This window comes from Clarias gariepinus, chromosome 3 (assembly GCF_024256425.1).
Source record: "Clarias gariepinus isolate MV-2021 ecotype Netherlands chromosome 3, CGAR_prim_01v2, whole genome shotgun sequence".
Taxonomy (NCBI): domain Eukaryota; kingdom Metazoa; phylum Chordata; class Actinopteri; order Siluriformes; family Clariidae; genus Clarias; species Clarias gariepinus.
In genome coordinates, this window is record NC_071102.1 from 46,730,278 (window position 1) to 46,746,974 (window position 16,697).

Below are 16,697 nucleotides of genomic sequence, written 5' to 3' on the forward strand. Positions count from 1 at the left end.
ATAAAGAGCAACGCTGAAGTGTTCCATCTCGCGGCAGGTGGCTTTGGGGAGAAGAGCAACGTGATGTTATTAAAGTTTACACCTACAGGAGGATTCTAGAGTTTTCAGATAACAAGAGGCTAAGATAAAGGAAATAATCATTAGATAGATAGAATAGATAGACAGATAGATAAATACTTTATTGATCCTAAAGGACATCCAGACATCATGACAAACATGTTACTCGACCTCAGTGCAGCTTTTGACACCATTGGTTATAGTATTCTCCTTCACAGATTAGAAAATGTTGTAGGAATTAAGGGTACAACCCTCTCCTGGCTCAGATCCTATCTGACCCATCGTTATCAGTATGTAGACTTAAATGGTGATTATTCTGCATGTTCTCAAGTGGAGTTTGGTGTTCTACAGGGTTCAGTTTTAGGCCCACTGCTTTTTTTCTCTTTACATGCTTCCTCTGGGCAACATAATCCGTAAGCATGGTATTAGTTTTCATTGTTATGCTGACGATACACAGTTATATGTCTCAGCAAAACCTGATGAGAAAAAACACCTTACAAAAGTTGAGCAATGTGTGCAGGACATAAGACTCTAGATGTCAATTAACTTCCTTCTGCTTAATCCTGATAAGACAGAAGTTCTAGTCATAGGACCACAAGCAGCTGGAAGCGAACGTTTTAATCACACTGTGATTTTAAATGGCCTTTCTGTTCCATCAAGTGCAACAGTAAAAGACCTCGGTGTGATTATAGATTCCAGCCTTTCATTTGAAGCTCATGTAGATAATAGGGATATTTAATTTAATTTCTTTCTTTAAATATTGAATACAAATATTTTTATTCTGTAATGTTTCACATGTTGTCAGTAGTTTTAAACAGATTAACTCTTTGTTCCGTGGGTTCTGATGCTGTTCACCTTAGTTTGTAGATAATAAACTCACACTGAACTCAAATTCCCTGAATGGTGTTACCTCAGTGAACACATGTCCATTATTGCTGAGCTAAGCAGAACTGCGTCCCTGAAACATTTAGAGCATCAGCCGCCACTGGGTCCAGATCAGCTGCTTTTCCCCTGGAGACACCTGTGTGAAGCTCTGCTGCTGTTTTATTATTGATGCGCTGAACATTTACAGTATTTATGAACATGAAGTCATTTCATATTCTCATATAAAGTGGTTCAGGTGTGATGTGAGGACGGGATCGTCTCACCAAGTCATTATTTTAGCTTAGCTTATTCATTATATTAGCTTAGCTTATATTAGACTTAATAGTAAAGTCCAGTCTTGTTTTCCTCGCTGCTGAAGTCGTCTTCGTGTGAAAGAAGGCCTGAGATCACATCAGCAAGTGCGAGTTGATTTGGTGTAACGGATCTTTTAATGCATTTCAAACAAAAACCATGAAAACATTTCCACATGAATCACACGCATAAATATAAGGACAAATAAATATATAGGTTTATATTAAATAAATTAAAAAAAACAAAACAAATCCAAAGCAAACTAGATCAGACTTCCTGTTTTGGTCAGACATCTTCAGAGCGTATATAAAGAGCAGGGACGTGATCATGGCTAATAACGCAGAGTCACACAGCCGCTCAGAAATATCAAAAATAAAATCTAAATATTATTTGGTAAATATGCACCTAGTATAGTACGTCATGAGGCACGTGCCGCTAATCGCTCCTACACCTTATCACAAGGCTCAACACACACACACACACACACACACACACACACACACACACGAGAATGTGACTGATGCGTCCAGGAGGCGAGAGCTGATGCTCTTCTTCACGGGTGGATCTGCAGGAGTGGCGTGGATGGAGAAGGGGACCCAGGCGTGTACACTGAGGGTGGAGTCGCGCACTGGAGGGAGGATGGCGGACGGAACCATGGTGTTTGGGGCGTGGCCTGTGGCGCTCCGTTATAAAATGTTAGTGAAACGCTCTACATTACGAGTAGTCCTCAAAGTGTGTACGTGTGATTAAATGGAAACCTATCTAACAGTCTTTACACGGGCGTGAGCAGCTTAGCGGAGAATTCCCTCACTCATACAGAACTGATGTAACAAAGCCGCCGCCCACCTGATCAGTTTTATAAAAAGTCTCCTGTGTAAAGTCTTCAGGTAAAAAATAAGCAGGCTCTGTGTAAAGGCGAGACTCAGGCGGCGGTTTCGCGGATCGCCCCCTCCAGTCTTTTAGGGTAGATGTCTCTCCTCTGGTTCGGTCTGATGGCGGGCACGTGGCTCAGACGCTCGTCTGTGTGCGCTCGGCTGGAGTAGTGCACCGCCTGCAGACACAACAACACACTCTTAATGACGCACATGATCACATCACACCAGGAAAACCCACACAGACACAGTAATACCTGCTCATTCACGCGCGGTGACGTCTCAGGGACGCGGAGAAATGATCCACACTCTCACACTGAACACGGCGTCACACATACTCACACTGAACACGGCGTCACACACTCTCACACTGAACACGGCGTCACACACTCTCACACTGAACACGGCGTCACACACTCTCACACTGAACACGGCGTCACACACACTGAACATGGCGTCACACACTCTCACACTGAACACGGCGTCACACACTCTCACACTGAACACGGCGTCACACACTCTCACACTGAACACGGCGTCACACACTCTCACACTGAACACGGCGTCACACACACTCACACTGAACACGGCGTCACACACTCTCACACTGAACACGGCGTCACACACACTGAACACGGCGTCACACACTCTCACACTGAACACGGCGTCACACACTCTCACACTGAACACGGCGTCACACACACTCACACTGAACACTGAACACGGCGTCACACACTCTCGTACTGAACACGGCGTCACACACTCTCGTACTGAACACGGCGTCACACACTCTCGTACTGAACACGGCGTCACACACACTCGTACTGAACACGCCGTCACACACTCTCCCACTGAACACGCCGTCACACACACTCACACTGAACACGCCGTCACACACTCTCACACTGAACACGGCGTCACACACACTCACACTGAACACGGCGTCACACTCTCACACTGAACACGGCGTCACACACTCTCACTGAACACGGCGTCACACACTCTCACACTGAACACGGCGTCACACACTCTCACACTGAACACGGCGTCACACACTCTCACACTGAACACGGCGTCACACACTCTCGTACTGAACACGGCGTCACACACTCTCGTACTGAACACGGCGTCACACACACTCACACTGAACACGCCGTCACACACTCTCACACTGAACACGCCGTCACACACTCTCACACTGAACACGGCGTCACACACTCTCACACTGAACACGGCGTCACACACTCTCGTACTGAACACGGCGTCACACACTCTCGTACTGAACACGGCGTCACACACACTCGTACTGAACATGCCGTCACACACTCTCGTACTGAACACGGCGTCACACACACTCACACTGAACACGGCGTCACACACACTCACACTGAACATGCCGTCACACACACTCACACTGAACACGCCTTCACACACTCACACTGAACACGCCGTCACACACTCTCACACTGAACACGGCGTCACACACTCTCACACTGAACACTGAACACGGCGTCACACACTCTCACACTGAACACGCCGTCACACACTCTCACACTGAACACGGCGTCACACACTCTCACACTGAACACGCCGTCACACACTCTCACACTGAACACGGCGTCACACACTCTTACACTGAACATGCCGTCACACACTCTTACACTGAACATGCCGTCACACACTCTTACACTGAACATGCCGTCACACACTCTCACACTGAACATGCCGTCACACACTCTCACACTGAACACGCCGTCACACACTCTCACACTGAACATGCCGTCACACACTCTCACACTGAACACGCCGTCACACACTCTCATACTGAACACGGCGTCACACACTCTCACACTGAACATGCCGTCACACACTCTCACACTGAACACAGCGTCACACACTCTCACACTGCCTGATTAAACAGCAGTACAGTAGATTTGTGTAATGTGGAACCCTTAAGGCTTCTGCAGATGGACTCTCTGTTCAACTAGAACATTTTTAGCTGGTCAAGAATCTTTAATTAATCACCCAATCATCACTTTAATTAACCCTAATAAACCTTATTTTTAAAGAGTCTAATCTCGTTAAAACCTTCACTGGGCGCTCAGTGAATCGCCTGGAAATTAAAGATGCCCAAATTTCAAGACGTTTTTTTCTTTTTTAATTTTGTGACTTGTCAAACACCAATCCACCATAGGGCACACACACACACACACACACTTTGGGAAAATTTGGGAATTCCAGTAAGCCTAATCTGCATGTCTTTTGGTTCAATCAGGAGGAAACTGGAGAACCCAGAGGAAACCCACCAAGCAACTCCATGCACACGGGACAGGAGACAGAAATCAAACCCTCGACCCTGAGGTGCGAGGCCACAGTGCTAACCATTAAGGACACATTTATTCAAATTAAAAAAATTGTGTTTATTGAATTGCTGATCCCAGACCTGACACAGTTGCCACATGTGGGTTCTTCACCTACAGAGGTGACAAGTAACGGAGTACAAATACTTACTTAAGTAAAAATTTTGGGTATCTATACTTTACTGAAGTAATTATTTTTCAGACGACTTCTTACTTTTACTCCTTACATTTAAAAATAGCCTGGTTACTCCTATTTTATTTCAGCTCATCTTTCAAAAAACAAACAAAAAAGAAATTCCAGATAAATCGCGCCATCCGGATGGAGTGAATTTGATTGTGGTTGGATGAGAAGTATAAACATACCATTCCCACACCCTATTGGTTGGTATGCGATCCATCGCACCGCGAAATGTCACAACCAAACAGCACCAGGAAGGGAACAGGAATGAGAAATATATATATAATATATAATATACATTTTTAATTTTTTTTTGATGAATCACTTGTATTAATCCTTCATTCTGACAGCACTAATGTTTATTGTAGACAACCACACAAGGGTAATTGTTACTAAGCCTGCCCTGGGTGCACTAATTTTCCTGTATGTTGCCCTCACAGATTCCTGCAGCTAAGTTTGGATGTACATTTACATTCCAATAAAGGTTACTGATGACACGCCTCTGAAGTTTGACTTTTTGCACCATTAAAATACTTAAAGGCAGCTAGTTATCATATCTTCTTCTCCATAAACATGTTAATGCTCAGTAGTACACATATACGGTTCTTTAATGTATTTGCATTGTACTAAAATGCATTCTTTTTCAATTGCCATATACAGAATCCCAAATCACTATGGCCGTTAAAAAATACAACAAAAACACAACACCACATTTTTCTTTTGTTTATGAGGTGTAAGTGCAGTATATAGGCCCGTGGCACAGCCTAAGCTTTTATCCTTAATGCTTTTCCCCCTCACATTACATTTTAAACATGGCTCAGTTTTTTGTTGAGAATTGTTTAAGATAATTTAATTAAAAAAAAATTATATATTTCATAAACACTGTATTTTATCTTTAGATTGTTTTCATTTATAAATCTTTTACACTCGGCTCATGTACAAAATAAACCTTATAAATATTCAGAGACTGTAACGGTTCGAATCCTCTACAGCTCACTTATTAACTTTTATAAAATTGTATAAATTTTCTTACTTGAGCTGTGTGTGTGTATGTGTGTGTGTGTGTGTGTGTGTGTGTGTGTGCGCGTGTGTGTGCGCGTGTGTGTGTGTGTGTCTGAGAGAGAGAGAGAGAGAGAGAGAGAGAGAGACTAACCTGTCCTGGAATAAAAGACTTGGGGACAGGGTGTACAGGTAGAGTTCGTGATGGCAGAGTGTGTGTGGGGTGAAGGCGAGGCTCACTCGACCTCACACACCAACCCTACACGTCAGAGACAAAGAGACACAGGGAAAAAAACAGAGACACAGAAAGACAGTAAGAAAGTGCCACAGAGAGACATTCATCATGTTTAGTAAGAGCTCTAAACTATCAGGCTGCTAATGAATTCTGGGAAAACCGGTGATGAAACTGAATGTGCTGTCGTGCACCATTCTCTCTTTCTCTCTCTCTCTCTCTCTCTCTCTCTCTCACACACACACACACACACACACACACACACACACACACACACACACACACTGGCTGTGAGGAATGTGATGTGTGACCTTTTGGGGGTGCAGAGTAAAGTTGGGGTGAAGGATCTCTCCCACATCCACGTGACTGTCGTGTTCCAGCTCGTACATGTTATACGAGGGGTTTCCGATCTCCACGTTCAGCCCTCCATTAGCCATCGGCTGTCTCTGAACACGCTTCCCCCTGTACACACATACACACATATACACACACCACCGCAGTAAATATACCAGACTGAGTGTTAACATGAACCGCAGGTTTATAATAACACACTCACTATAACACACTCACTATTACTCACTCACTATAACACACTCACTATAACACACTCACTATTACTCACTCACTATAACACACTCACTTTAACACACTCACTATAACACACTGACTTCAACAAACTCACTATTACACACTCACTATTACACACTCACTATAACACAATCACTATAACACACTCACTATAACACTCACTATTACACACTCACTATAACACACTCACTATAACACACTCACTATTACTCACTCACTATAACACACTCACTTTAACACACTCACTATAACACACTGACTTCAACAAACTCACTATTACACACTCACTATAACACACTCACTTTAACACACTCACTTTAACACACTCACTTTAACACACTCACTATAACACACTGACTTCAACAAACTCACTATTACACACTCACTATTACACACTCACTATAACACACTTACTTTAACACACTCACTATAACACACTCACTATTACACACTCACTATAACACACTTACTTTAACACACTCACTATAACACACTGACTTCAACAAACTCACTATTACACACTCACTATTACACACTCACTTTAACACACTCACTATAACACACTCACTTTAACACACTCACTTTAACACACTCACTATAACACACTCACTATAACACACTCACTATTACACACTCACTATAACACACTTACTTTAACACACTCACTATAACACACTGACTTCAACAAACTCACTATTACACACTCACTATTACACACTCACTATTACACACTCACTATTACATACTCACTATTACACACTCAGTATAACACACTCACTATAACACACTCACTATAACACACTCACTTTAACACACTCACTATAACACACTGACTTCAACAAACTCACTATTACACACTCACTATTACACACTCACTATAACACAATCACTATAACACACTTACTTTAACACACTCACTATAACACACTCACTATTACACACTCACTATAACACACTTACTTTAACACACTCACTATAACACACTGACTTTAACAAACTCACTATTACACACTCACTATACCACACTCACTATAACACATTGACTTCAACAAACTCACTATAACACACTTTAACACACTCACTATAACACACTGACTTCAACAAACTCACTATTACACACTCACTATTACACACTCACTATAACACACTCACTATAACACACTCACTATAACACACTTACTTTAACACACTCACTATAACACACTCACTATTACACACTCACTATAACACACTTACTTTAACACACTCACTATAACACACTGACTTCAACAAACTCACTATTACACACTCACTATTACACACTCACTATAACACACTCACTTTAACACACTCACTATAACACACTCACTTTAACACACTCACTTTAACACACTCACTATAACACACTCACTATTACACACTCACTATTACACACTCACTATTACTCACTCACTATAACACACCGACTATTACACACTCACTATAACTCACTCACTATTACACACTCACTATTACACACTCACTATTACACACTCACTATAACACACTCACTATTACACACTGACTATAAAACACTCATTATTACACACTCACTATAACACACTGACTTCAACAAACTCACTATTACACACTCACTTTAACACACTCACTATAACACACTCACTATTACACACTCACTATTACACACTCACTATAACACAATCACTATAACACACTCACTATAACACACTCACTATAACACACTCACTATTACACACTCACTATAACACACTCACTATAACACACTCACTATAGCACACTCACTATAACACACTCACTATTACTCACTCACTATTACACACTCACTATTACACACTCACTATTACACACTTACTTTAACACACTCACTATAACACACTGACTTCAACAAACTCACTATAACACACTGACTATTACACACTCACTATAACACACTCACTATTACACACTCACTATTACACACTCACTATTACACACTGACTATAAAACACTCATTATTACACACTCACTATAACACACTGACTTCAATAAACTCACTATTACACACACTATTACACACTGACTTCAACAAACTCACTATTACACACTCACTATTACACACTCACTATAACACACTGACTTCAACAAACTCACTATTACACACTCACTATTACACACTCACTATAACACACTCACTATTACACACTGACTATAAAACACTCACTATAACACACTCACTATTACACACTGACTATAAAACACTCATTATTATACACTCACTATAACACACTGACTTCAATAAACTCACTATTACACACTCACTATTACACACTGACTTCAACAAACTCACTATTACACACTCACTATTACACACTCACTATAACACACTGACTTCAATAAACTCACTATTACACACTCACTATTACACACTGACTTCAACAAACTCACTATTACACACTCACTATTACACACTCACTATAACACACTGACTTCAACAAACTCACTATTACACACTCACTATTACACACTCACTATTACACACTGACTATAAAACACTTATTACACACTCACTATAACACACTGACTTCAATAAACTCACTATTACACACTGACTTCAACAAACTCACTATTACACACTGACTTCAACAAACTCACTATTACACACTCACTATTACACACTCACTATAACACACTGACTTCAACAAACTCACTATTACACACTTACTATAACACACTGACTATAACACTCTCACTATGAGTTGCTTACTTTTACACGCTCACTATAAGACACGTATTTTAACAGCATTACTATAACTTGCTCACAATTAGATGCTGACTATAAGAAACTCACTATAACACACTTACTATTACACACTCACTATAACACGTTCACTATAACACGTTTACTATATCACTCCCTATAAGACTCACTATAATAGGCTCACAATTATATTATATATATTACAATTACTATTACATGCCGACTATAAATTGCTCATAATAACACACTCACAATAACACGCTCACAATAACACACACTAGCTCATGTGATGGGACTGTCCACATACTGTAGGTCTAAATATTATAATAAACTTATAACAATAATTAACAGAATTTAAACACAAACAGTAACAATAACAGTAAATCTAAGGTGACATTTACTGTAATATTAGGAGACAATTCTATAAGATTTATAGAGTTATTTAGAGTATTTATTTAAAATGACAGAGAAAGGGATGAATAAAGCAAGAGGAAGTGAGACAAAGAACGCAAGAGAGAGACAAAGCAAAAGAGAGAGAAAGAAAACAGATGGAAGGGGAGACAGAGAGCAGGAGAGATCACAAGAGTAAGAGAAAGAGAAAAAACTTGGGTTTTTGACCTCTGACCTTTGGTGTCGTTTACAGATGATCAAACCCACTGTTACTGTGGCAACAATGAGCACCAGCAGAACCAGAGGCACGATGATGCCGATGCTCCCTGACACACACACACACACACACACAGAAAGAAAAATTAAACACTTGTACATTAGACATTATCAGACTTGAGACACATACAGTAATATAGGACGAAGGAGTGTGTGTACAGTATGTGTGTTAAACTGTAAGGTGTTCATGTGTGTGTAAGGTGTCCAGGAAAACAGCTCCGATGTGTGTGTCTGTGTGTGTGTGTGTGAAGATCCATGGTTTTAGGATTTAATGGAGAGAGTGTAGCCTCCAAACACACACACACACACACACACACACACACACACACACACACACACACACACAGACACACAGACACACAGACACACACTTATCACTTACTCATGAAACCCTAAACCCGAAGACATGTTAGTGTATAAGTGTTTAATATTCTCAGGGCTGCTCCTGACCTTTACAGGAGGTAAACTCCCTCTACTACACACTCAGGCTGCTGTTTGGAGGTCAGATCAGAGAGAACTGGGATGTTTACTTTTTACATGCTCAAGCTGTGTGTGTGTGTGTGTGTGTGTGTGTGTGTGTGTACCATTTTAATAAGTGTTTCTTTATTAATTAATATATACTGGACCATCTTTGGGATAAGGTCTGAAATCTAACACTGTGACACATCGACAGCCTCTATGGAAGTCGACGTAATTACGTAACAGATGTAGTTGATTACACTGATGGGACATTGCAGCGCAAAACATTTATTTCAGAAAAAGGGTTTATTAGTTAAAGTGAAGAATAAGTCAGGAGAGTAAAAGCACAACCAGAACGCCCCGTGGATGCCCCGTGTGTCTCTCTGGGATGCATCTGGTGTCTGGGAATGATTCTCTCTACCTAGAAAATGGTTCTGGCCTTGACTGGTGTTGGCAACTGTTTCTCTGGGGACTTGACAGTTCGATAGTTCATGACTGGAACTTCTTACAAGTCTACCTGGGTCTTCAATAACTACCTGGACTCCATATTAACATCAATTAACATCAGCTATTATAGCTGAACTGCCTCCCACCCTACACACTGTATAAATGCAGATCATTTACTGCTTTCTGTATCACCCAGATGAGGATGGGTTCCCTGTTGAGTCTGGTTCCTCTCAAGGTTTCTTCCTATTACCATCTCAGGGAGTTTTTCCTTGCCACTGTCGCCCTCGGCTTGCTCACCAGGGACAAACTGACCATTTTGATTCATACAAATTCACATTTCATACAAACTTAAATAATTCTTTTGACTGTGTAAAGCTGCTTTGCGGCAATGACAATTGCTAAAAGCGCTATACAAATAAAATTGAATTGAATTGAATTGAATAGAACGCAGCGTCTGCTCTTTTTTCTCAAGGTTAGGAAAAAGAGGAACGCATCATCTGGCTGAAATTTAAATGCTTTAATTTAAATTAATCAATAAAGTGTATTTCATGTGAGAGACTGATAAAAGAATAATTCTATTCATGTTTAAGGTAAAGTAATTGATTCAGAGTGCCAGCTCAGGCATTGGATATCGTGGTTCAAACATTCCACCTTAAAAGCGGCCTGTAGTGTCTCAGCAGCACACTGAGTATACCGCGCTGCTCGCTAACCTTAACTAATGGAGATTAACAGCTGAAAAGACAACAAAAAACACTTCCTGATCACATACCGCTAGTCGGATAGAGACTACAGAGTCGCATGGTTTAACACCGGCAGCAGTGTCTGTGTGTGTGTGTGTGTGTGTGTGTGTGTGAATATACACATGAATATATAAGATTATCTATAGCTATAACACTCACCCTCTGGCAACTGACTGAGAGCCACAGCTTAACCTACACACACACACACACACACACACACACACACACACACACCACAGGTACGCTCTATACTGGAATATTATAATCTGTGCTTGAATACACACACACACCTCTCCTGTGTAATGGATGTTGTGTTGAGTTTTGTTTGTCTACAGTTTTCTCAGTTCTGGAGGACCACCCAAGGCGAACTTCACTGCCACTTTCATGACCCAAGAACTTTTTTTTTCTCCTTTATAAACTTTCTTCACCTGTAACTCAGACAATATATCGATTTTTATGTCTGCTGTGTGTGAAAGTCTGTTTATAGCATATCTATCTATAATTTTATAGCAGTACCGATTCCAGATTGTTTTATTGCTTAGCCCTAGTCCATAATACTGTGTTTATGAAGCTTAGACCCTCATAAAGTCACTGCTGCTTCAAATCAGTGGTCTGTGGAGCTGCAAACAGGATTTGTTTTGTTTGTTTTCATTAATCTACCCATCATTAAATATACATATATTTTATTATGAATAAAACCCGGGTCACAGACAGGATTACAATTTACTATAAACTGTGTAACGTAATGTACAGTACAAGCTCAGTCCCTGCATGAGAGCTGTACAATACTGTAGACTGAGCCAAAAAAGAAAAAGGATTTGGTGTTTAAGAAGGAGGTAGATGTTTAATTTTTCCAGCTTGCTGCACCCATAGCAGAGCGCCCATAATCTCTTTACAGAATCGCTTTATAGGGTAACACATCTTCAATCTCCAGCCCAGTGACCAGAGAGTCTTTCTGTTTAAGTAGATCTGTATAAGGCTCCTGGTGAGAAGATGAAGCAGTCACTCCTGCTCCATATGAGAAGGTATCAAAAAGTTTTGAGATTTGTGCGCCAAAGAACTGATCGCTTGAAACCTGAAAGCAGAATTCACTTTTAACAGTCTGGCCCCTGGGGACAAATTCTGGATGCACAATTATACAAATGCTGAAAAAGAGGATGAGCATGTACTCGATCGAGCTGTGGACCTGCCTCGCCTTTTCCAGTTATGGAGAAGACAGGCTCTTCCACAATAAAGCCTGTTGCTTCATCTTAGGGCCGTACCTGTACACCCAAGTTTTATCACAGGTAATGATCCTTCACATGAAGAACGGGGCATCCACAGAGTTCTTGTCAGACTTGGACGCGTGTACTTCTGCCCCTGGGTCATCAGTCTGGGGACGAACTTGTCAGCAACACGGTGTACATTAAAATCACATGTGAAGACTGCCTAGACTTTTCCTTAGGAAACATCAACAACGGCAGCGATATTGTAAAGTGTTGTTCAAAGATCGAATGGTTTGGAGGGGTTGAGCTTGTTGAAGATCTTCCTAATTTCACATCGTCCCCTATTGCATGCGCCACTTAAAACACTTCAAACAACTTTTTCCAACATCGTCCTAAACTTGATGTGTCATGTCAAATGTCTCTGTGGCAGATTTGGCCAATTTTACACAGAATTTCACATTTTCACTCTTTGTTCTACCTTGCTGTCCATGGTGGAATAGCAGATGGTAACGCACGTGTTCAAAATATCGCCAGTTGCACATCTCCCAATATACATAGAACAATGTGTTTTGGCACACTGACTTATGAAAGTCGGTGCTCCCGTTTACTCTGCGTGCAGTCTTGTACTGCCATCTGTTGGCGTGTAAAAAAAAAAAAACTAGTCTTCAAACATTTTAATACCACCTCGTATACTGTCCATGCTGACCTCCTGAGGGGAACACTAAACATCTCAACATACAGTGATGGAGAACATTTTACAGTCTAGCCAGGTTAACTTCAGACCAGTAAAACCAGTGGAGAACTTTAAACTGAACAACGAGCAGTCTGACACAAAACTCCTTGAAGCAATTAAATTAAATTAAATTTTGTTTGTATAGCACTTTTAACAATTGTCATTGTTGCAAAGCAGCTTTACACAATCAAAAGAATTATTTAAGTTTGTATGGAATGTGAATGTGTATGAATCAAAATGGTCAAATAGTCCCTGCAGAGTTGCCATTGCTTTATAAGTCATATAATCAGATAATATTGTATTTCACCATAAGTCAAAGGCATTGTCTGTTACTGACAGGCTGAGTGCTCATTCTTTAATTCCAGTGCATCAAGTGAAAGAACATTAAGAGGGAAGTGTGGTCTGGACCAACGCCAAATCTGAATCGAATGTTATACCACAGGGTTCGATGTTAAGGACTGTAACTCTGGCAGCTTGATGTATAACTGTATAGTTAGGGAGGCAGATTGGACAGGTGCCTTTTTATGATCACGCCACACCACCTGTCTCACCAGGTAACTTTTATTAAAAATTAATGATGATATTTGGGGATTGATTGTGGATTAAGACCACAACCTGATCCATGATGTGATCATGTGGGCATTTGACTCACAAATCGGGTTATAAACCAGAACAGCAAGCTTGGAACAGAGAGATCAATAAATGCAGGTGTCCGTAGGGAAGCAAACACCCCCTTAGGGCTTTGGGGGGCTGTGGGGATTGAATGGTGTCTGTATATAGGGGGGCCTGTGGGAGCTGAGGTCGGCAGGCAGCAATGCATTGTGTCCAAAGTGAAAGTTGGCTGAAAAGCTGCTAGTGATGTAACACACGCTACACACGTCTTGATTAAAACAAATCAGACTTCAAATCAAATTGCAGAGCTAAGAAACAAATTAATTTCTGGTATACTAGGTACAGTGGGTCTGTACAATAAGATGTCTAATATTAAAATACATGAATTTTTATAAATCCTATTTGGGTTAGTACTGTGATCCTCCAGGGCCAAGGGTCTGTGTTTGTGTGTGTGTGAAGTTTGCATGTTCTCCCTCTGCTTGGTGGGTTTCCTCTGGGTACTCCGATACTTTGCTCCCTTAGTCCAAAAACATGCAGATTAGGCTTATTGACGTTTCCAAAATTAGCCCGTAGTGTGTGTGATTGTAAGGAATGTGTGAATTGGGTGTGAGTGTGTGTGGCCAGATAACTGACAGGGCCAAGATTTTTGTGAAAATTTTGATGTCTGTGCTCAGAAGAGAGACAGAGAGAGAAAGAGAGAGTAGCTGAAATGATCTGCATTCCAGTAAATTTTTGTCTTTTTTTCATTAAAACCAGCAGAATAACTGCTTGACCCATGAAGGGAGGAATGTGATGTGAAGTGAGGATTACACAAGCCACGGATAACAGCAGCGGGGCGAGGTAGGAATAAAACTTTTAGCAGAATTCTGTGGAATCCTAATCGCGCTGCTGCAGCTCCAGAGCTTTGATTGGTTTTTTAACTCATTGGCGCTATCTGGATCTGTAGCAGACATGTTAAATACGTGTTCTCAAGGTCATCTGAATTAACACACTCGTTACAGGCATATATGATAATCACAAAAAGCTGTGAAATCACAGACGCACTTCTCGTGTTGCAGATTTCATGAACGGCTCGGCAGATTATTTTGATGTCGTGGCTGGTAAGACAAAAGTTTACCGTCCTTGTCACAGTCAAAGTCAAAGAAGTCACACAGCAATAGTAGGCACTGTTTAAGTAGACTTGGTGAGGAAGCGTGACCATAAAAACGTCCAGTCTCTGTATCTTTATCCGAGAGGAGAGCGGGATGAATCCTTCATGGCCAGTAATTTGTTTGTCTAGCGGGAATAAGAAGTGACACAGTCAATGGGCGACGGTCGGAAATAATTATAGCTTGGGAGAGGAGGGTTGTATCTACTGTATAAACAGCAGTTTACATGTAAATAAGAACTTTGTATTGAGGAGTAGAAGAAATATCTGCGAGAGGCAGGATGGGTGGAGGAAGCATCGTATATCAACTATTCCATATTCTTCAGCTACGGTTCGAATCGAAACTGATGATTTAGGGGTAGGAGGCTTATTGGTATAGCTGTGGACACAGAACACGGTTGAAATCACCCCCAGAAGGAGGTGAGGTTGCACCGTATCGAGCGATTCAGAAAAAAAAAATGACAGAAGAATATTTAGTGCTCCCAGTTGTTTGTGTACAAGCCTGTACACCACCCCGGCTACGATAAGCGTCTGTCAAGAGTCGGATTCATAAACTGTTGATATAACCAAGAACTGCTCGTTTGGTCACTCTTGGAGAGTGTGTGTGTGTGTGTTAGAGGCTAACATTGCTATAGAAGTCATTTCTCCTGGTGTGTTTCTGGACGTAGTGCATGCTTTACCCGGATCCATAAATTATGTTTTAACTTCAGTGTGTGTGTGTGTGTGTCTACATGTGTCTATGTATGTGTGTGCATGTAAAGAGAGCAGGAGCAGACAGGAGCAGTGTGCATAAGCAGACACCTCGCTGGCCGCACAGCAGCTTCCTGAAGTCTGGGAATACAGCTCGAGCCCCGGTAATGCTGGTGCTGCAGGAAACTCTGGAGCCATGGCGACAGGTTCTGCGTTAATGATGAGTGGTGTTCGGCTTCGAGCCCAGCGTAAGGCTTTAACACAGTCCTGACAGTAATGCAGTTCAGCTACAACTGCCTGTGGCTTGCTATCGGAGGTTCCTGGAGCGAGACTCAGGTGCGAGCAGAGCACACAGAAGCTCGGAATTTCAGTTTGTTAAGTTTAATTCAGGCTATAAGTCCCTGAACGAGAACACCTCCACATGCTTCTGTCTTCTCACAGATGTCTGGTCATGCCCTTAACTAACAATCTTAACATACTGTGCAGCACTTTCACTTCATTTGTCCACACACACACACACACACACACACAACATTCCATGGCTTTGATATGAGTTGTCATTTTATCCATTTTAGATCTTTAACGTGTCACACTATTTGCTATTTAAAAACTGAAGAAAGACTTTCAGCGGTTATAACACGTCGAATAAACTGCTTTTGGATACTGAAATACATTTTCATAGTTTGGAGAATAACCAGTAAACTGACTTCGGCCATGGTTGTTTCTGTTTAGTGGGCGTGGCCTGTAATGTATTTGTACATCATACATTTTGGGCATTTGTACCTGAGAGGATACCCAT

General features: G+C 41.3%; 1 protein-coding gene across 1 annotated transcript in view; it reads right to left on the minus strand.

Moving 5' to 3' along the window:
• Nucleotides 1–1,378: 1,378 nt before the first annotated feature.
• Nucleotides 1,379–16,697, minus strand: part of LOC128519304 (low-density lipoprotein receptor-related protein 1B-like) — a gene marked incomplete at its 5' end in the record, with an annotated part of 288,531 nt that continues 273,212 nt past the window's right edge. The window contains 4 exons of the mRNA XM_053492987.1: nt 1,379–2,284; nt 5,797–5,901; nt 6,186–6,336; nt 9,825–9,915. Coding sequence (XP_053348962.1) covers nt 2,156–2,284; nt 5,797–5,901; nt 6,186–6,336; nt 9,825–9,915 — 476 coding nt within the window. The remainder of the gene's footprint in view (nt 2,285–5,796; nt 5,902–6,185; nt 6,337–9,824; nt 9,916–16,697) is intronic.